Source organism: Paramormyrops kingsleyae, chromosome 6 (assembly GCF_048594095.1).
Source record: "Paramormyrops kingsleyae isolate MSU_618 chromosome 6, PKINGS_0.4, whole genome shotgun sequence".
NCBI lineage: Eukaryota > Metazoa > Chordata > Actinopteri > Osteoglossiformes > Mormyridae > Paramormyrops > Paramormyrops kingsleyae.
Genome location: NC_132802.1, coordinates 16,558,308 through 16,579,274, shown reverse-complemented (window position 1 = coordinate 16,579,274; position 20,967 = coordinate 16,558,308). Strand labels below are relative to the sequence as shown.

Sequence of the window (20,967 nt, the reverse complement as noted above, 5' to 3'; positions counted from 1 at the left end):
AGAGAGGTTTCCCCGGCTTGACAGAAACTCGCCGCGTACGGAACCTCCTAGAACAGGCAGCTGTGGCATGCGGAGGTAGAAAAGCCAGAGAACGAGGCTTGTCTCCCCACGCCCAGTCTGAGCCGCGGCTGGGACATGCCGTTAAGGCAAAACAAACTAGCGGAGAAGCTTGGGGTCGAACTTGACGGACATGTATTCAAAGCACATTTTTTGTTTTAATCCCACGACACTCGAGGCCTCACAGCACCGGCAGGTTAGGCGCCGCGCATTGATCTTTAACGAGCAGGCAGGTGAACGAGCGCTGGATTATGCATTTAAGGGGAACAGCCTGACAGCTCTGGATTTACAGACATCATCTAAGCCATAAGATAATTAGCAGGTGACATGACTCTCATACGATATCGACTGCAGCGGCCCCGGGTTCGAGCAAATATCAAGAGGCCTATTGGAAATCCCGCTCGTGTTGTAGGTATTTCCAAAATATTCCTCCGGACACTTTTTAATGTGGAGAACCTGCAGAATCCCATAAGAAGCTGGGATGGGGGTGGTACGGGGGGGGCATGGTAACATGACAGCCGAATGCTATGCCGGTTACACTGTTATGTGACAGCAAGCCTCTTACAAAGAAAATGCCACCTATGAGGTTGGCCTCGATGTGAGACACGCCCCCCCCCCCCAACACACACACACCCTGCCCATTGCCCATGTTAACTGACTACTGGTGGTGGAATCCAAACTGGATGTGTACCTTAATTTCTGGAGCGGTCCAGATAGGAATCAGGACAGATGCGAGTGCTGTGTTTGACAGGGAGGCTGGGAGGGAGGAGGGTGCAGGCTGCCATTAAGGGGTTGGCTCTGGGTGGGGGTGGGGGCGATTGCTCTCTTCAGTCATGCATACGCTTCCAGTATCAGGGAACGAAGCCCTTCTTTGGAAAATCCACTCAAGTCAAGATGGCTGCACTGTCTTAAAGCTTCATTAGTCTTTAAATGCCACTCTTGTATGGCACCCGTTGTCATGCAGCATCTTCTGTCCCAGCTCTCATTCTCTCTCTCTTTTCCTCTCCCACTAAGTCATGCATTGGACAGAAGCTTCTGCGGTAAAAATGCACTATTGATTATTTCCGGTTGTCCAATAGGGAGGCTATAAATCTGAACTATCCGCTTCAAAGATCTCTTGGTTCCTGGAGGCCTTCTGTCACATTTTCTGTGGTCAGGTGGTAACTCTGTGATGGACGACAAGTGATTGGAATGAATGGAAAAAGATCAGCTGGTAACACTGGCCTCAGCAAATTTTGGTGAATACCATTATACTGAATACATGAGAGGGAGGATGGCATGAAACCTAACTGAAGGAAAGATCCATGCAATAACAGCAATCCCACGGCATGTAATGTGGCCGAATCAGCTCCACTGTGTCCCACAGCGGGCCGGGTGCCTGTGCAGGGGCTCGTCTTCCCCTCCCATGCTGGTCCTGAGTGTCTAGAATATAGATGTGAGCCCCTGTTTGGAAAGGAGTGTAGCAACGAACCAAAAAACACGGTAGGTTTATGGTGCATTGGGCTTGGCACAGTCAAGCGTAGGAAATCTGCAGGGTCGAGAGCGGAATGGGAAAGATTTCCCCACGTAAGGGGAGGCCACAGCGCTCCCGGGAACGGCTCAGCTCTGGTCGGGATCCCGTCACACAGTCACGCATTCCTGTGGCCAGTCTGCGGTAAGGCTCCCCCCTCCCCCCCCATGCAAGGCCTGCTGGGAAACGGCAATCTGGGGCCCACGGCCTCTGGACTTTCCTTTTTTCGCGGCTGACATAGTATGGGGGGTTGGGGGGGGGGCTTCTCAGCGACGGCGCTCTGCCGTTTTCCTGCGTCAGCACGAGGCGGTTTACCGCTCCCATAACGGCATCCCAAGGATTAGAATTAGCTCCTGTGCCGGGGACGCAGCAGGAAGGAGGAAGCCGCGGCAAGCGGAGGCTCTGCGCTGCACGAGTCCACATGTCTACGATTTTGGCTCGACTCAGCACTTCTGACCTGAGGCTGACTTTCCCCCGTAAGTCTCCCTTCCTCTTAATACTCCCCCCGGCCGAATCTAACGTTTCCCTTTTATCCCGGTTAAACCAATATTTTGGGGATTGCCAGCTCTCTCGAGGTCAGGAATCCGTATTCATGCACTCCGGCCGATACCCACCCATCAAGGCTTTGGGGGCCCTGGGGGGGGGGCTTTTGCTTCCATTTTTGTTTGTGTTTCCAAGCTCATTTATCTCTGAAAATAGTGCGACGGGGCCACGTGTGACTAATTAATCCTCATTTTACAAGGAGCCGTTTTTGGTTGAACTTATCCCATACAGAAGACGGGCTTGTGGTTCCCTCGGACTTTCCGCGGCCCAAGGATATTATTCTCAGTGTAATTCCCAGCCCACAGCCCTTGTCCCTATAGAAGCATGCCAGACACCCTCTTAAAAAAAACCCAACGGAGCAGTATCCAGCCCAGGCACTGGCAGGGTGTGCGATTCTGCCGCCCGGAAAAGTTCAGCGACTGCCGAGGCTGGACAAGCTTCCTGGACGGGGAGCGGTTCAGAGACAGGGGTTCCTCTCAGAGCCCAAGGACACGGCTGCCGGGCACCGGGCTCTGACCAGGGTTACCGGGGAGGGCCTGTTTGTGGGAGGCCTCAGTGTGGGATAATGTAATAGGGGGCCAGCTTTGTTCACACTGAGTCATCCAGGGTTATAGTGGGAGGGTCCCGCTAGCAACGTATCGCTACCTTATCTGTTATTTGTGTGCATCTGCATCTAACTTGTATTTTTACATTTTGTGTGCAAAGCTTGAGTGAATTTTCCAGATGTGTCTGTGACTGCAGGGGCACCGACAAACCACCAGGCGAGCGTGGGCCTTGTCTTTTGTTATCGTAGGGCGTCTCCGCCCTCTGCCAGGGGCCGAGGGGGGGGGGCAATGCGTCCTGCATGGGAGCCCCTGTGTCTGTTAGCACTTCCTTTTGGAAAATGCCCCACCTTGCCCCCCACAGTGAGAGGAAGTGGAGCCCCTGTCCTAACCTTGTACTAAGGCGGCGGGCTGGGCTTGTCACAGGGCCATTTCTGGCGACATTTCAGTGAGGCGTCGCCTAAGCCTTAATTTTGAAAAGCAAACTGCGAGTTACAGTGTTTGTTGAGCTCCTGTAGGTGATGAGCCTTTATGTGTGGACAGATTTCACTTGACCTTAATTAAACTGGTGTTTGTCAGTTTGCGTCGTGTCCCGGATACTCCAGATGGGTCGTTGGAACGACAGTGAGGATCTCTGGCTTGGACAGGGGTCGGGTTTGACGGGTTAGGGTTAGCGGTGTGGTAATGCACAGAGGAAATATGCGAGCTCTGTGATGCTACGACAGCCTGAACACGGAGGAGAGAGGAGAGAGGGAGGGATGCAGAGGGAGGGAGAGAGAGTGAGGAAGAGAGAGAAACACGGAAGGAGGAGGATGTAAGAGAAGAATGGTGGGAGAGGAGGGATGAGTAAGAAAGGAAACGCAGATGCCATCCTTTGGGGGGGGGGGGGGGGGGGGCAGTCACACACCGCAACTGACATAGAAAACATGGCTGCTGTGGGGTTTCTGTCTGCTTCCAGCTCCCCTGCGGCATCAGCCTGGGCTGCCCGGCGATCGGGTCGAATGGAGGATCATCCCACTGTGGGGGACAGCCTTGGAATTATCTGGAATTATCCAGAGTGATCCAATCGGCTCTCCTTACACATGTAACATCCTGTTTAATGGCAGCAGTTTACTGTGGGCTCCTGCTGTGCTGTCACCCCCATACCCCCCCCCCCCCATTGTAACTCTGTCAACAATGGCGAAGATACAGTAGTGCAGTAGTGAGTGGAGGTTACATGCACACACATGTCCTGAGCACTTCTGCCTGAGTTGTGTGTATGTGTGTCTGTGTCTGTGTGTCTGTGTGTCTGTATGTGTGTGTGTGTGTGTGTGTGTGTGTGTGTGTGTGAGCACACTTGTGGGTGGGTGGGGGCAGGTGGCCGAGCCGCCAGGGGGACGCTGCGCCATCTGGCACAGGGGTCTTCCGCCTAGTAGGGGGGCAGCCAAGCTTCATGGTCCATGGCACCGGGCCTCGCCAGCTGGTTAAGTCGATGCAGTCACGCCACAGAGAGGGGCTGCTGGATCCCCCTTACTGTCCCCCCACACTTAGTGCCCTTTTTGGCATGTGATCTCCCATCTCCCATCTGGGTGGGGTGGTCTCAGGTGGATGCCTGAAGGCCAACAGTGGTAAGGGGTGAGGTTAGTATCGGCAAAAATCTGGTGATACCATGCATATCGTAATACACGGTCACTGCATATTAAAATACTGTAAGCAGTGTGATATATCGTGATTTTCTTAATCTTTATTTTAGGAATAGTACAAATAACACACCATCATAGCCATAAAATCTAAGTAAAAATGTTTATTTTGGTCTAACTATTTAGGATTCAGCCATTGGCGATAACGTTACTAGTCAGTTAGGTTTGCTAATGCTAACGCTAGCAGCGTGCCCTTATGCTGCTTCCTATCTCAGATACCTTTACTGTCATTGTACAAATACAAAGATATTGTTTGGAGCAGGCTTGTAGACGCCACTGGAAGCAAAGAAACCAGTAGAACATCATTGATATATACAACAAAAGAGTGGCATTGGAGAGCTCTGGGCTGCCATCTTGGTGAACAGTTCTCAGTTTATGTTGGGTATTTCTCAATACCAAGAATGCAAAGATCATACTTGTGGTCTTGGCAAGAGCAGTTTTGCTAGATTGCCTCCCAAGAATGAACTGCAGATGCAATGAATCATGGGATTGTTCTCATTTGGAGAGGATACAACCGATGTGTTCTTGATATTTGGGGTGGGGCAAGAACGAAATCAGGGGATTTTTAGCATCCTCTGTACTTCTGTTCTTAGTATTGGAAGTGGTTTTCTGCAGTGGAAGATGATGTAAAAATGGGACCACGAGAACACAAATACGGTCAAGTACACATATTGAGAAAGTGATATTTTCTTAAACCCCTAGTGGGGGTCGGATCGGATATAATAACTCTCCCCAGGCCTGGTACGGGGGCACTAAGAGCAGGCAGAGTTGACACCCTTAGCAACGAAGGCCTGCATGTGGCAGCATCCCACACGCATGACTCACCCCCCCTGGTGTCATACTGCGAGTGACAGACCCCAGACCCTTCTTGGGGGTCACACTCTACCCCGGCAAGCACTCTGTCCCAGGAACGTCTTTAGGCTTAGCGAGCTTCTCATTGTTTCGTTTGGCCCTGATGGGCTGCGCGGGCCCTGGGGCGTGGCGGTGCTCTGGAATGCACCCGCATGTCGCATTTCTCACCGTCGCATTTGGGAGATCTGCCTGGACTTGTGTGCACCTCAAACGAGCCGTGAAGTCATTGCCTGATGGCATCATCGTTTATGTGACGATACTGATTGTCCTGAAACTTACCTTACTGAAAAAAACATACTGGAAAAAACCTTTGATAATGATCCATCCATCCATCCTTTTTTTGTAACCACTTATCCTATTCAGGGTTGCGGGGGGTCTGGAGCCTATGAGCGCATGGCAAGGAACAACTCAGGATGGGTCACCAACCTATCGCAGGGCACACTCACACACCTTTTACTCAGACATGCACACCTATGGGCAATTTGGTAACTCCAATTAACCTCAGTATGTTTTTGGACTGTGGGGGGAACCCGGAGTCCCCAGAGGAAACCCCACGATGACACGGGGAGAACATGCAAACTCCACACACACGGTCCCAGAGGTGAGAGGCGATATTGCTAGCCACCCGCCCCAGCCCTTTGATAATGATAAATAATAAAAATACCGGTAGTTATTAAAAATAATTCAGAAGTAATGATGCTTAATTAGTGTTGATAAACTTTTGGTTAAATCGAGCTACATATGGTAACTTCACAGGTAAAAAAGACCTGTAATGATACTATTAATTAATCAGCTTATTAGACAGGTTGTTTGCTGGGCATTAACTGAGCAATCATGCTTGTAATTTGTGATGAATTTTGCCGAGACAAGATAACGTAACTCTCCCCCCTGGGGTGGAGCGGGGGCAGAGTTGTCACTGATCGCTGTGACCGATCTCCACGCTTTCACTATACTCCTGGGGGTCGCTCCTGGGGCGGGTCACATGGGGGCTAATCCCTCAGTGCAGGAGGCACCCATGATGACATCTATGTTAAAGACCTGCCTGATGAGCAGCCGCCCCCACCCCCTCACCCCCTGGGGCGACAGATCTGACGGGGTGGGGAGAGGAAGGCAGCAGGCACCTGGGGATGAGGCAGGTCGGCCAGATCCGGGACGGGGGGGGGAGCTCAGGGCTGGAATTCCTGTCTGACAATCGAGCCGGTCTCCCCTGTGGCTCTGAGATGCAAAGGCCATCAGGTATTTCACTGATTGGCATCCTATGAAGTGCCTCGGAGGCCTTTTCCCACAATGCATTTCTGCGTGAACAAATCTTTCCCACTGGCTATCCCATTTGTAAGTGCTGCTACTGATGACTGTCATGATAGCTGTCTGCACCATGGTGCCTGTTTGTACCCTGCTCATCTGTCACATACTGAAATACAGCTGATCCCTCCCCAAAACGGCATTTACCTCATACGCCGTGACATCTCATTACTGTGTTTATCGCTTTCATATTTTGAAGTAACATTTTTTAGGAAGACACAGGAAGTAACGACGTGTTGCTATTTTGTCGGCCCCTCCTTATAATCCCTTTAGAACCAAGGGCGCCACTGGGCCAAAGACAGGCTCACTGATACAAATGACCCCCCCCTCCCCACCTCGGAACAGTTAACATGATCGATGGCTTTGCCTTCCTTACAGGTGGAATGTGGGCTAGCATCAGCTAGCATCGAAATGATCTTTTATTTGACATTGGCAGAAGTATGAGCATAGGGACACTAGAATGCTTCTCTTTGCCTACTCCATCCTGCTCTCCATGAGACACAGACACATATACAGGTGTGAGTAAGCTTGGGGGGTCACAGTGCAGCCAGCATGCAGTGCCCCTGGAGCTGGGGGTTAAGGGCCCTACTTAAGGGCCCACGGCCATGTGACTATTCTGCTGAGGGATGACCTTCCTATCATAGGCACAGAGGCTGGGCCCGCTGAGCCGCTCACCGCCCCGTTAGCATGGCGAGCAGCCACCTCCCCACACATATTTACGCGGTGGAGTATAAATACAGCCCTCGTGAGCGGGTGCTCCCCGCTTCCTCTCAGAGGCCCAAGGTGTAATTAAGGCTGTATTTTGGGAGCGAGCTCAGGCGGCGCCCTCCAGGGGCGGGGCAGGGTGCATGACAGAGACAGCTTTCTGCCCTCGGCCGGGCCGACGCACCGGGTCTCGCGCTGTTAGCCAAGGCCCGAGCCAGCCTGCGGTACGGCCGCCATAAACATCCTGTAGATTTAACTTTAATTAAATAAACGACCCGGGGAATTCCTGCGGTCTTCAGAAGAAAATCACCAAGAAATTACATTTACTGTTATTTCATAATCTGTTATTTTTTTGTCCGTTTTCTCTCTTTCCACTGGAAGTGCAGATAGTAATCCAATTTTACTGGGTAATTTCTGTAGCATTAGCCATTGCATTTGCATGATCTATAATAAGCAGGCCTAGTGACGTCACAAGCCGCCATCAGTGACACTGTCCCCCTTCCTGCCACCAGGTGTTCTCCTTGACATCCAGAAGCATTTCACCGTCACCGACAGCGAGGCCGGCTTGCTCCAGACAGGTAAGGCCACGTCAGCAGCGTTACCCTGGCAGGACTGTTCGGCCCTCTTTAAAGAGGGCGGGGGGTCACTCTTTTTTTAACAGAGAGGGTGCGTGGGATGGGGATGGACCCAGCTTCACCGTCAGCCCTCTTAAACCTCACTGACAAGGGGGGGCTGGGGGTGTCTCTAATCCCACACAATGCAGCCCGACCTGGGCGGCACCAGGACATGAAAACAGTAATAAATATGCACATGTGGCTCCCCGAATCATTATGTAACAATTACAGTCTGGGTAATTACACAACAGAGCTTAAAAATGGCTTTTCACATAATGCACTTAGTCAGGTTCACGCTTCATAAGCACTAACGTGATACTAAGAATATTCAGGGTTTATTTTAATCCTAAATGGTGCAGCTGGATAGTCCTGAGGTGTGTATTTATTAAACGTGGGTTCAGGGGCGTGTTCAGGTCCCGCGCCGGGGGTGGGGCGTGTCCTCGCCCCAGTGGCTGCGGGAGTAACACCTCACGTGGGGTGATATTTTCAGTGCGTGTACAGCCCTTCTCTGGGTTACTCACTTCACACGTCCTGTTTTGACCTTTCCTATTCTCGTCCCCGGTGAGTAATTGTGACCGTGCAACAACAAGGAAAAATGACCCTTTTTTTGTAAAAAAAAAAAGCATGAAAAAGAGAGAGAAGGGAAAATGTGCTTACGGTCGTTTTGAGCGGCCAGCACAGGACGGCAGTGACCTTAAGCGGCCGTGGCGAGTCCCCATATGGACCTTGGCCTCATGTGGACAAACCCCGGCCCGGGGACTCGACCCACAAGGCAGGAGGCATAACACTGTTTAACCGCCTGGCCCGTAACTGAGGCAAACCTGCGACCTGCTTCGTTTGCAAGGCAAATTCCTTGGCGTGGTCCCGCCATCCTGCGGTAAAGCTGACATCATACAGGACGTGCGCGGAGCCTAGACATACCTCTGCAAACCGCCTTTCAGCTGTATGTGTAGTGTATACTCTGTATGTGCAGGCGTGACAACTTATGTATATACATATTTATTACATATGTTGTATATTCACCGAGATCCATTGCTGGATAACCGGTCACAGATGGCGCATGGATGGACATGTATGTTTTTGTTGGCCACTCACCTCCTAATGCGCTGAAACTCAAATTATGTAAATGTGACTCAAAACACAACAGGACACACACACACACACACACACAGAACCACAGTGCCCTTGTACACTAAAATGGCCCCATGACGTCCCCTGTTCCAGTCAGATGTGTCGCACCCGTGGCCCCCAGCTCTACCCTGTCTCACACTTCCTGGAGGAATTTGGGAAGCTGGGGATGGTGCTTCCTGCGGGCCAACATATTATACCAGAAAATCCTCGCTCCAGAACCAGGTGACGGCCCGGAAGTTCTCGAGCCCCCGCCTGACCTCAGGATCCGCGGCAGCACTGCAGGTGTGAGGCTGGTGGCTGTGATGCCTCAGGTGGGTCATGACCCCCTGCCCTTCCCCGAATGAGGCGCCCTCCCCATTTGTCTGTTCTCTCGTCTCACTCAGACGTCATTGCTCCTCTACCAGCCTGACACAACCCCCTCCCCCCCTCACCGCGGGCGTCAGTCTCCCTGGAGGTCGGCGGCCCAACTCCTGCCGCCCAGGTGTAAATTTCCTCGGTGTGTTATGGCTGCCGTCACTGGGCTCGCGCCATGGTGTGCATTTAGCGATGGCCTGTGCAGGACATAGGGAGACTTCAGCTTCCCGTTCCGGGCCCCATGGAGCCCAGCCTCAGGGTGCTGATCTGCTCTTTTCTTTTCGGTCTGCCAATATAGACGAGACAGTCGACCGCAGACAGTCGAAGGTTTTCACGCCTCCCTCGTTTCCTTTAAAGGCGAGAATGATATCCTGCCCATTTTCACCCCGTTGCCCGTGAACCCAAGGTTCACCACCCAGGGGAATTATGGGAAAAGGTTTGGAGGAAGAGAGGACTGCTTTGACCTGTCAAGGTTGAGCCAGACCTATTCAGAATCATGGTCAGACTGGGAGTACATCCTCTTAGCTAGACTCTATAACACTATCAACTATGAAGTATATGAACCAAGATGGCGGCCCGGAGCTCTTCACTCTTTTGTTGTGTAATATCCTTATAACAATGATGTGCTGGTGTTTTCTTTGCTTCCAGTGGTGTCTACAGGCTTGCTCCAAATGATCTCATTGTATTTATACAGTGTCCATAAAGGTATCTTATCTTACCTGAGATAGTATGTATGTTATCTGACATGTATGTGACATGTATGTGACATAGGCTGAGTTAGGTGATAAGGGGGGGCTTCTGCCTTGAGGGCATATCACTCATAGCTTCCATCTCTCATATATGTGAGGGCCTCACTGAATTAAAAATTCAGACAATGGGTGGGGGCAGACAATGGGTGGGGGGGCTTACTGGGGTCGTGTTACTTTCCCGGGGGCCCTCAGGGGTCCACATGATCCCTAGAGCTGGCAGAGGCTTTCTGAAAGTGTGAGCTGATCTCCCTCTGACCGTTTCTACTGGGGGGGGGGGGCGCCAGCAGTTACTCCTGATAGAGATGAGGAGGCAGTCCGTAGGCTCTCTGCCATGTATGCCCCACCCCCTTACTCCGCGTCTGTCCACCGGGGTCTGAAATGTGAGTCCCCATCCGGCAGTGGTGCACGCGAGCCCATTCTGGGGTTTCCTGAGCTACAAGGGAATTCAGAGAATCCCGACAGCGGAGGTCTGACAGCGTCACCGGAGCTTGAACTCTCTGCCGAGTCGGGCCCCACTTTTCCGTGGCCTAGTTCAGAAGTGGTTGGATTTCAGTGTCAGCTTAAGCCCTGACTACGGTTCCCCCACGCCGTGACGGATTTTCAGTGTCTGTCGTGTTCAGAAGGCCCCCCCCCCCCCGCCTCGGCGCTACATGCTGCTGTCGGCAGCTCCCTTGCACCCCTCACCGTAGTGTCTGCAGGATTACATACGGGCCCGCATCTCTCACCTGTAGCCAGATTCCTCCTACCCAGCGGGAAAGAAACAGCCGACTCTGTAGGATTTATGTTTTAACGGAACCGTGAGTGGCGGCGGCGGATCGAAGTCCTGGGTTTCCCGCTGCTTCCAGTCTCTGCAGGAGCGCCACACAGACGAGCTGAGCAGGTAACGAGAGTAACAGGCGCAGCATAATGGATGGATTAAAAGCCAAGGGCTTAACCCCCACCACCCCAGCATATTCTCACAAACCCATGTGGCTGACATGAAGAATCAGACGTTATTTCCAGTGCCCGGTGGCCCTGTAGCCGGGCCGCACCTTCCCGGAAATTATGCGACATTATTTGGAAGACCGCCCACTGAAATGCCAGGGAACACAAACAGAAGACATGTTACGGTAAACGGAGTCTGCCATATACGGAAGTCCTGCTTCCATTTGAATATTAAAGAAAGCAGAAAATTTTTCTTTGTTTGTTTTAAAATCATATCATTAAAACCAAGAAAATGTTATCATACAAAGGAAATATCGAACAGACAATATAATTTGCTTATATAGTCCATGTATTTCTATAGTGCTGTGATGCCAGTTAAATCAAATATCAAAGTATAACAAGGATTAGAGCTCAGTGCAGCTTGGGAATGGATGAATAGCGGATGGCCTTTGTTGGCCGTACGCGTCGTGCCTATATGCCCGTCTCTGATCGGTCATGTCCTGAAGTGGCCGTCCTGATTGGACCTCCTCATGGCGTGTTTGGCGGGGACGCCATCTTTGTGCTGGCCGCATCCCAAAGCGGGCAGCTGCTACTTATTCACCCCCCCAGCATCCTCTAAGACACCCCCGCCTTCCCGTCTCTCTCCATCAGGAACGGGCTGCCAACATAATCCAACCATCGAGGCCAATTAAAATACAGTTTCTGTGCAGTGAGGTGTTAATTAACGCAGCCTGAAACACAAACCTTACATATATATATCATCATCAGCATCATTAGCCACTTTCTGAGCCCCAGTTCTTCTTGATGCTGAGTGATACTTCTTAAAAGTATCACTAAGCTTCTTAAAAAAGGCCCCATTTAGTGACATTCTGCAAGGAATCACACGTTACAAAAGGTTTTAGAGGAGGTAAGGAAGTAGTCTGTCAGACTAATGACAGAAGTGTTCCTGAACCCTTAAACCTCTTTAATAAATACTCAGACGTGAACATTTTCAGCTTCGTAAGTACTTCTGGATTCAGTAAGCATGTGCCTCTTTTCTGCCGTGCTTGCATTTTGTTCCCTGGTATTTTTGCAGTTTTTAAAACGGAAGCCGAACCCACATACACGGAAAACATTAAATGAGAAAAAGTACATTTCCTCTCATGAGGAGTATATGTCCTCTACACACAGCATCACCCTCTGTGCCAGTGAGTGACTCCTAGCTGTTGGGAAGTGACAGTGACTTTTCAGGGCCCAGCTTCCGTTCGTTTTGGTGAGAGGCCGTCGCCACGGTGACCGCGTGTACACTCCTTGTCCGCTCGTAGGTATGCTGACACATACGGCACTTTTGTGTTTAGCAGCACAGAAATGGAAACTTATCTCACATGCTTCTGTTTCCATCGTGATAACAACATGCTCTCTTGGTTATATTAAATGTGAGAGTTTCAGATTTTTCTAAAATAAAGGGGCTGTATATATATCTGCATTTGAAGAAGAACCTACAAACGTAAAAGTTTATACACTTAGGACAGTTGAGGAAGACCTGTTTTTTTATAAAGGTCTTGGTCCTGCTCCTGTCTGGGCCCCGTGGTCTGTGCTCTTATCCTGGCTTTCAACACCTGGGGACTGTTTGGCCCCCCCGGACTCAGAGGGCCCTTGCAATAAACGCTGTGATGAAAGCTCAGCGTCGGGGGCCTGGGTTAATGGCAGCCAAGGCCCCCAGGTGCTGAAAAGGCAGAGCCGGCAAGCTCAGTTTTGCTCTCCAGATCATCTCCAAGCAGAGGCAGGATAGATGTGTGGTCGTGAAAACCACGGCCCAGCGAGATCCCGGCAGAATGTTTATCAAAGCAGGAACACCACCACGACAGGCGGGAGCATCTGCTGCGGCTTCCTTCACGGCGGTATCGCACAGAACAGGGGGGGTTCCTGGCCCTTTCCTCGAGGGGGTACCGGCAGAGGAATGTCTGAAGTGGCTTGGGGAGAGGCCGGCCCCTCTGATCACAACACAGAGCTTTTGGCGGAGTGAAGAGCCTGACCAAGAGCCCCTTTCGTCGCCCAGTGGCCAGACATGAGTCCTGTAACCCAGCACCTGTGGTGTCACAACAAAGACGGTGGGATGTTTCTGAGACAGGCACCCCAAGAGGTATAATGGCCCCTACACAAGAGTATTATTTACAGAACACTCCAGCCTGGCTGTATTTGCATGCCACTTTTCCCAGAGGGAATGGTGTTTCTCTGGGTCATTTGAGCTTGAGGTAAAGAAGTGGCAACAACTTCACGCGACGTGAAAAATCTCATACCCAGAATACTTTGGGTCAGGCTGCCACATATCTTGTTTGCAGATTTTTGTTTTTTCTCTGTACAGTAAAAATGTCCTTGACTGCAGCTCCCGGGGACATGAGCTGGGTCTGTTCACGGCTCTCTTGCCATCGGGGACACGTGGACGCCCTGGAAGCCTTTTCAGACTCATTATGCCCTTTCTGTGTCAGCGGCTTCTCATCCAGGACATGTGTCTAAACAGGGACTGCCCTCCTCTTTGTTTTTTTCAGCTAAAAAAATCTACACGGAAAACATTCTGCTTCCCCCTATTACAGCTAATTTTAGACTATCCCAGTCCCCCGAGCCCAGCTCTCGTCTGTGCAAATGGCAGGATGGGCCAGTTCAACCGGCTATCCGTGAAGGGGGGGTAGAATCCTTCCCCTGCCTCTCGGCGATGCTGGCAGGATGAAGGGGCAACGCAGTCCCCCCTCCTGTGAGTGTCTAATTGCTTTGGCTCGCAGCCGTGAGAGAGGCGGCTCCACCTGCTGCCACACGTGGGCGCCGAGCGTATGGTGGACCCCAGGACCCGCTTCCCGCAGCTGTGGTGCTGCATACACGCCCTTGTTGGTTACATCGGAGGCGTGCTTATCACATTAGCACAATTAAGGTGGTCTCAGATCGCCGCTAACAGGTGTGACCCAGATGACAGTAATCGAAGCGCTCGCCGCCGTCATGGTGCATCGGCATCTGCATTCCTCTGCCTGACAGAGCAGACAGTCCCAGGAGGTCCTGTCCACGTGTCGCCAGAACACTTCTCCCCGTTGTCCTCCTGGCCATCCTATTTTCCAGTGAAAAACAGATCCCATGAATCATTTCCTACTGAAGTCTCCCTGCTCTGGATGCTCCCTCCTCACAAGCAGAAATGATACCTTCCGGAGCAGAAATGAAAGGACCATGTTTTTTTTCCAGGAACACAAAGTCTGCTGACTCTGGTGCAAAGGGACCCCGTGAATCACGCTGGCCTGAAATCTTACCACTTGCTCACCTTTCTGGATGGGAAGGGAAACACTGTTACCAAGCCGTTCTACTAAAAAGTCAAGTGTTTCAAGTTGTTCACTTTGCATGAATGAAGTAGCATGCTGATCGAGGAGAGCTGAACCTCCAAGTGCATACCTCAGGTATATTATGGCTAGTTTAGTGTATAACAGCTTCTGTAATGAAGTAGAAGCAAGTCTATCAAGTTCTAAGCTTTTGTTTTTAGTTGTTCGCCTATTAGCAGTCCAGAGACGGTTCTCCGGACGGTAAAATTTTGGGGCTCTTAGCTCTGATCCTGATGGTTTAGCTGCCCGGTGATATAAATCGAATAGCGAGAGACTAGCCAGAGAACAAGGGACTTGTTGTGCGGTTCCCCAGCGGGGTGTAAGAAGAGTAAGAGCACAGCCCAGTAACCCGAAGGCTTTTTAGGAAACAGGACATCGCGGATTGGCTGCTTTGCACCTTTGGCTGCATCCGCTCTTTCTCCTCTGCTAGTTTCCGTGGCAACCAGGTGAAGCGCGAGCCTACCGGAGAGCTCCGCACAAAGGGGCCACATTGACGGTGTTAAATGGAAGCGCAGGACGACCTTCCAGGATCATCCGGCAGAGTCGCAAGCTTGAAAAGGTTCTTTTGTTCGCTGATAGACTCGTTGGCATTTGCTGTTAAGTGCTCTCCTTGGCCGCTATTCATCGGGGCGGCCTGCGTGGTACCTCAGAGCCCATGTCAGTACTAGATGAATGGGTCAGTCAGAAGGCTGAGCAGTAATCGGAGTTCACGATACACTGATAGACCCCTTGAAAGCCCCTATTAAAGGCATCTCTAATGGGGTACCATGTCCCTGTGGATTTGCATGCAGGTTTCCTTCTCAAGGTGATTGAAGGTTCACTTGCCCATCAGAAATCGCTTGGGTTCCGAGACTAGGCCTAGTAGATGGATTCCTGAAGTCAACTTATTGCCGTATGCAAATGGTTTATTGTCTTGCAAAAAAAGCACCTCTATGTACAAGAAGAGCCTCCATTTTAGCAATCGTTCAGTCAGGATTGCAGTAAGACCCCGCAGAGCATGCGGCGAAAGGATTAGTGGGCCGTTGGGGCGCTGGTCCATCGCAGGGTGCTGGCAGGAAAGCGCGAACAAAGCCTCCACTTCATGTTAGAAGAATTAGCATGCCCTCCCAGGTGCTTGCATACCAGGGGATGAGTAATGGAGATGGCTTCTAAAATTCCAGGCCTTCTAATTCTTGCTTCTGGGAAATTAGCGAGGCGTATCAATGTGGGACAGCAGCGACCTGAGGCTCGCCCACGTCATTGCCACATGCAGTCCCTGGAACCGCATCTGTGTGAGAGTGAGCATGAAGCTCTCTGGCTGTCTAGCTCTTTGTGTTTTTGGCCTGCTAACATGCAGGATGGCCAAAGGTTACAGCACGCGGTTACGCTTAACACTGGCTCTGTTCACATGCGGTGTACCGCTAATCAAACGCCGATATGCTAAATTTGGCCAAGTTGTCCTTTTCGTAGGGAGACAAATGCATGTGGACATAGGGACACCGTTTCATGGGAAATGTATTTGGTTGCAGAAAGAGGAAGTAGAAATTCCAGAGAAGTTTTAGACAATCATCCGTGAAACTGAAAATGCCAAGGGATCAAAAACAAAAGCCCCGCAGGAAATGTGTTGACAGGACTCAGATTTAAGTGTCGGCCACACGCATCATGCAAATCTGCATTCTGCTACGGATTAATGCGTGTTTGGACTAATCACGTTGGTTCTAACATATTCCTGAGACCGGTCAGTTGGAATGCTGCTCAGGATCCTTTTATCGCTCCATTGATTTTCTGACGTCTTTAGATCTTCCAGGTTAGCCTGTCATCGGAAGGCACGCACACACCACCTACAACATCATAAGCAGACGGCCGCCGTCTAACCCAGTTTGTTAAACATCTGGTAGTCACAACTTGCGATGACAGGTGGCCACTGAGGTTGTGGTGTGACAGAAGAGCTCGCCGTCGGTCCCCGGCTTTGATAACTTGAATGATAACCCCAACTCCCCCACCCAAGTGAGGCTTGGCAGTCTGCTGTTTCCACAGGGCACTAAGGCTCCACTTGGATAAATCTCCTCTTGATGGGTCATCCTGCACATCTCCAAAAGCCCGGGAAGCCTTGTGGGGACCAGAGGACCAAAAATAACAGGCAGCAGCCACAGCTATGGGTGTGGAAGGTGGCACCGTGGCTGCGAAGGGGCTGTTACTGTGTAGCCAGAGACCTTTATCTACTGGAAGAAGGCATTTCAGGCATCAGGCTAATAGTTGTTGTTTTTATGGGCCATTTTGCATTCAGGTCAACTTTCCTGCGTTCATCGGTTTTGTGTCTTCATTTCAGAATGAAAAACATGCAGCTTCGTTGTTTTGTTTAACCCCCGAAAAGGGGAACCTGAAATGCAGGAGTCCTGGAAGCTACTCCGACGTAGTTCACATCAATCAGCTCCTAAAAATTCATCTGTACCACCGGCGAGTTGGGGTGACCCTGTTTTTTTAGCTTTTGGTCGGTGGGAGGAGCAAAGCGGAAGCGTGACCTAAAAGGGAAGCTTATCTGGGACGGCTGCGGTGATTTCCCAGGCAGCCCGGGAGACTGGTAGGTTGGGATGGTGCACTAAAAGAACCCGGCCGACAGGCGAGGCATGTTCAGACCTGTCTCTGGGACCTTGGCGGCCAAGAATCAATCCGGAATGCAGTCCTGCCTCCAGCTGACTGTGCTACCAACGCCAAAGGCCCAAACGGAGCGTGAGTCCTCGTGTCGCAGCCGCGAGGTGCCTGCAGAGTGAAGTGGCATGATGGCACAGCAGCGTGGTTCTGCAGTCTTCATGTGGGCTTATGAGGCCCTGCTACAAATTACAGTCAAGTAAAACCCTAAGACCTGTCCAGCTCCTCTCTGTTAATTTCAGGGATTTGGTTTTTGCAGGAGAAGATCTCACGGATTTTTTAATTATACCAGACTAACTAGTCCAGTGATGTTCAGGCTTCGGCGAGGAGCTGGCATTCCTGAAAGACCTGTTAGCGGTGGACGGTTTCGCTTGCTCGGGACTTGCCGGGCGTAAACGTAGCCGGAGGTTCTGGAGCTTTGTCAGTCCTGCGGGATCGAGTCTAAAAAGGGAGGAGATGCTGCAGATGGATATTAAGCTACCTGCTTGTGATGATGTGTCTCCTGTTCTGCCAGGAACTCGCCCTAGCGATACCGAGAACCGAGAAGTGCATGGATGGGCTGAGTCATGCGGTGTCTCCTTTAAGCGCTGATGTAACCCGTATGACGAGCACGCGAGTGCATTGGCTAACTTTCAACCTGCCGCATTTTAGCTAAACGTAGGTCATCACATATCGAGGGTGGCGATTTACCTGCTCACTCGCTGTTACATCCAGCAGGACATGGGGAACAGCAGACAGTAACCATGACTACAGCGAGGGGGTGTAGGACTCAGTGGGTAAGGCCTCTGACCTGTGATCAGACGTTCACCGGTTCACATCTCATGCCCAGCAGACTAGTTACAGATTCAATTGGGCCCTTGAGCAAGGGCGCTAACCCCCTGAGAAATGCCCGGTGGGGGGGGGCTAAATAAATGACTTGACGCTGTGCACAGACCCCCAGCTTGGCTGTCACCTCTAGATGATTCTGTCTCAAAGAAAGCAAGATGGGATATGCAATAAGAGACATACCTGTACAGCCTCATTTTCATATGCCGACATTATGTAGATATCTAGCTCTCGGGATCATTTCCTGAGGCCTGAATGTACTAGCAATTATGAGCTAAATGGTGCTATGAGATGTTCCCCACTAGGACTGTGCAATGTGTGATATTAATATCAACACTAGAAATTATGCACATGCATTATCACATTGCAAAAGCCACCATAGCTGGGTTGAGATTATGCTCGGGCGGTATTTCATTTTTCATACTGTCATACCATCCAGACCATTGTACATGGGAACGTTGTTTTACAGTACAGTCTCAGCATTATGAAGTCTCGTCGAGCCGCAGAATTTCCCCACGATAAGATTTGCAGAACAGAGATCATCAATAAACATGGCTAAAACATTTTTACTGTGTCATAGGAAACAAATTCTTGGCAAACTTGCTTATTTTAATGATTGTTCCTGTTCAAGACTATATAGTATATGTTAAAAAGGGCAAAGTTTACTGCTGCTACTTTTGGTTAAGCTCTGCCTGCGCTCTCTGAGCCAATCATAATCATTTTCATACTTGCTGCTGGACTCATAGTGTGGCCTGTTTGTAAGAAATTTAACAAAAATGAGTAAGGAGGAGAAAGTGAACAAGAACTGGTGACTAAAAGACATTTGTCTTCTGCTGTATGGAAATACTTTGGATTCCATAGAGATGCTATTGAGGTAATGCAAGTGATTAGTCAGCACTGCTCACTGCAACACCACCAACTGCAATGGACTCTACTGCCAGATAAGAAGTTCTGTTTGGCTGTAGTTTATTTTAGGTCAATTTAGAACTCCTTTTTTGCTTTATAAATATCATAATGTGTGTCTGAAAAAATCGGGATATTTGAAAATTTTCCAATATTGTACAGCACTATCCCTACTTTGCGCATATATTTTCTTCTTTAAAGACAGTTTAAGTCCTACGGTAAGAGTGAGAGAACTTTCCTGAAGGTTCCTCGTTACTCATTAGTGACTCCCAATCATGGTTTTCATTGTTAGAAGTAGCTGAAAGTTATTTCCTGAAGATCTCTCTACCCAGACTGTTGCGAGGGAATAAAATGCCATTGTTCTATGGTTAACCATTAATGGAGAGAACAAGGGGCAAAGTTTAACCTTGCTGTTGAAAGAAAGGAATAAGCAAGAAATGAGAATGTGTCTCAGAGAGAGAGAGAGAAAGAGAGAAAGAATTAGGCTGTTTTGATCCTAGACAAGAAACCAGTGACTAAAGTGATGATCAAAGGAGCTCGCTGTTGAGTCTATGCACACTCACATAAGCAAACAAAGTAATTATTTTGTCTGCTGATCGTCTGTGTGGTTGATTACTCCTTGCCGTGGCCCCCTTGACTCAGAGATAAGCACCCACCTCCATTTATGATTGACTAAGTCAAATATATGCAAACTTTCCCTTTTATTTATGCAGGGCGATTCACACTATGGGGGAGATTTCTTCGCATCGTCAATCGGAAAGAAGTGAGCAGTAACCAGTCAATTCAGTGTAACAAAGCTGTTGGATGTGTTTCTGTAGCTGCTTTAAATTTTGGGACGTTATTGTCATCAATCCCTGCGGCAGACTGGCATCCCATCCAGGGTATACCCTGCCCCATACCCTGTGATGGACTGGCATCCCATCCAGGGTATACCCTGCCCCATACCCTACTTGGAATTGGTTCCAGCCCCACACACACAACTGCAGATAAACAATCGGATGACGGTTGGACTGATGGATGCCAGCCATCGATTAAAGAGGTATATGTGTGTGTTTTTACCCACACTTCCTTAGTTGGCTTGACTGTTGACCAGGATATGAGTGGACTCTCCTTACTTCGTTTGACATTTTGGGGTCGATAGGGATGATTGTCTCATAACAATCAAAACCATTTCTTCTTTTTTGGGAGAACCCATCATAGCATAAACATATGGGACAGGAATCCGGCATGCCAAGGGAAAATGGCACAGAATCCTCATGGGTATATGTTCTTACACACATACACACACACATGTTTATATTCATATCGTTGTGGGGACTCTCCATTCTTTTCTAACTCTAATCCAAACAATGACAACCTTAACCCCTATCCAGCCCTAACCTTAACCATAAGCAATCAAACAAATGCAAGACTTTTGGCATTTCTAGTTTTTTGATTGCAGTCACAAATATTTACAAAATTCAGTTTCCCTTTCTGGGGACCGAAAAAATGGTCCCCACAACATCAAAAAAGTAATAATAGATACTTTTATTGATCCCCCTGGGGGAATTCTCTTTTCACCTCCCCCATTTTACTCTGCATGAGAGCCAGCTTGGCTGTGAAGAGCAGCCACCTGTTGAGGCGTCCAGGGAGCTGGGGGTTAAGGACCTTGCTCAAGGACCCACAGATGTGTTGAGGCTGGGCTTGAACCGGCGCCATTCTGATCACAGGCACAGGAGTTTAGCCCAACAGGTTTTTAATCACATTTTGGGGGGACATTTGGTCCCCACAATGTAATAGCTACATACACACACACACACACACAGTGTGTGTATAATTATATCTTTGTGGGATTTCTCCATTCATTTATATGGGGAAAACTGTAATCCCAAAATGACGACCCTAACGCCTACCCAGCCCTATCCTTAACCATAAATAAACAAAAAAATACGAGACTTGGCATTTTTACTTTTTTTGATTGCATTCACAGACCTTTATGAACCTGAAAAATGGTCCCCACAATGTAATATAAACCCAATGCACACACACACACACACACACACGTATGTATGTGTGTGTGTATACATACACATATATATGTCTTGTCTGCATGGTTGCCTATATGTGAAGAATACTTATGTTGAAGAGCAAGGGGCTGTAAAGGCCCCGTTGAGGCCAACGGGCAGTGGCAGCAGCTGAGAAATGTGTCTCAAAGCAGCCGGAAGCCACGGCTCCTGGACTGGCGGCCGGCACCTTGACGTGAGGCTATGATTTACGGCATGTTTGTCTTTGATCAGCAGCACATGTGTTTTTGCGCAAAGACGGCTTGGAT

General features: G+C 49.8%; 1 protein-coding gene across 1 annotated transcript in view; it reads left to right on the top strand.

The window, feature by feature from the left end:
• Positions 1-20,967, top strand: part of spns2 (SPNS lysolipid transporter 2, sphingosine-1-phosphate) — a 53,658-nt gene that overhangs the window by 11,202 nt on the left and 21,489 nt on the right. The window contains exon 2 of the mRNA XM_072713758.1: positions 7,703-7,768. Coding sequence (XP_072569859.1) covers positions 7,703-7,768 — 66 coding nt within the window. The remainder of the gene's footprint in view (positions 1-7,702; positions 7,769-20,967) is intronic.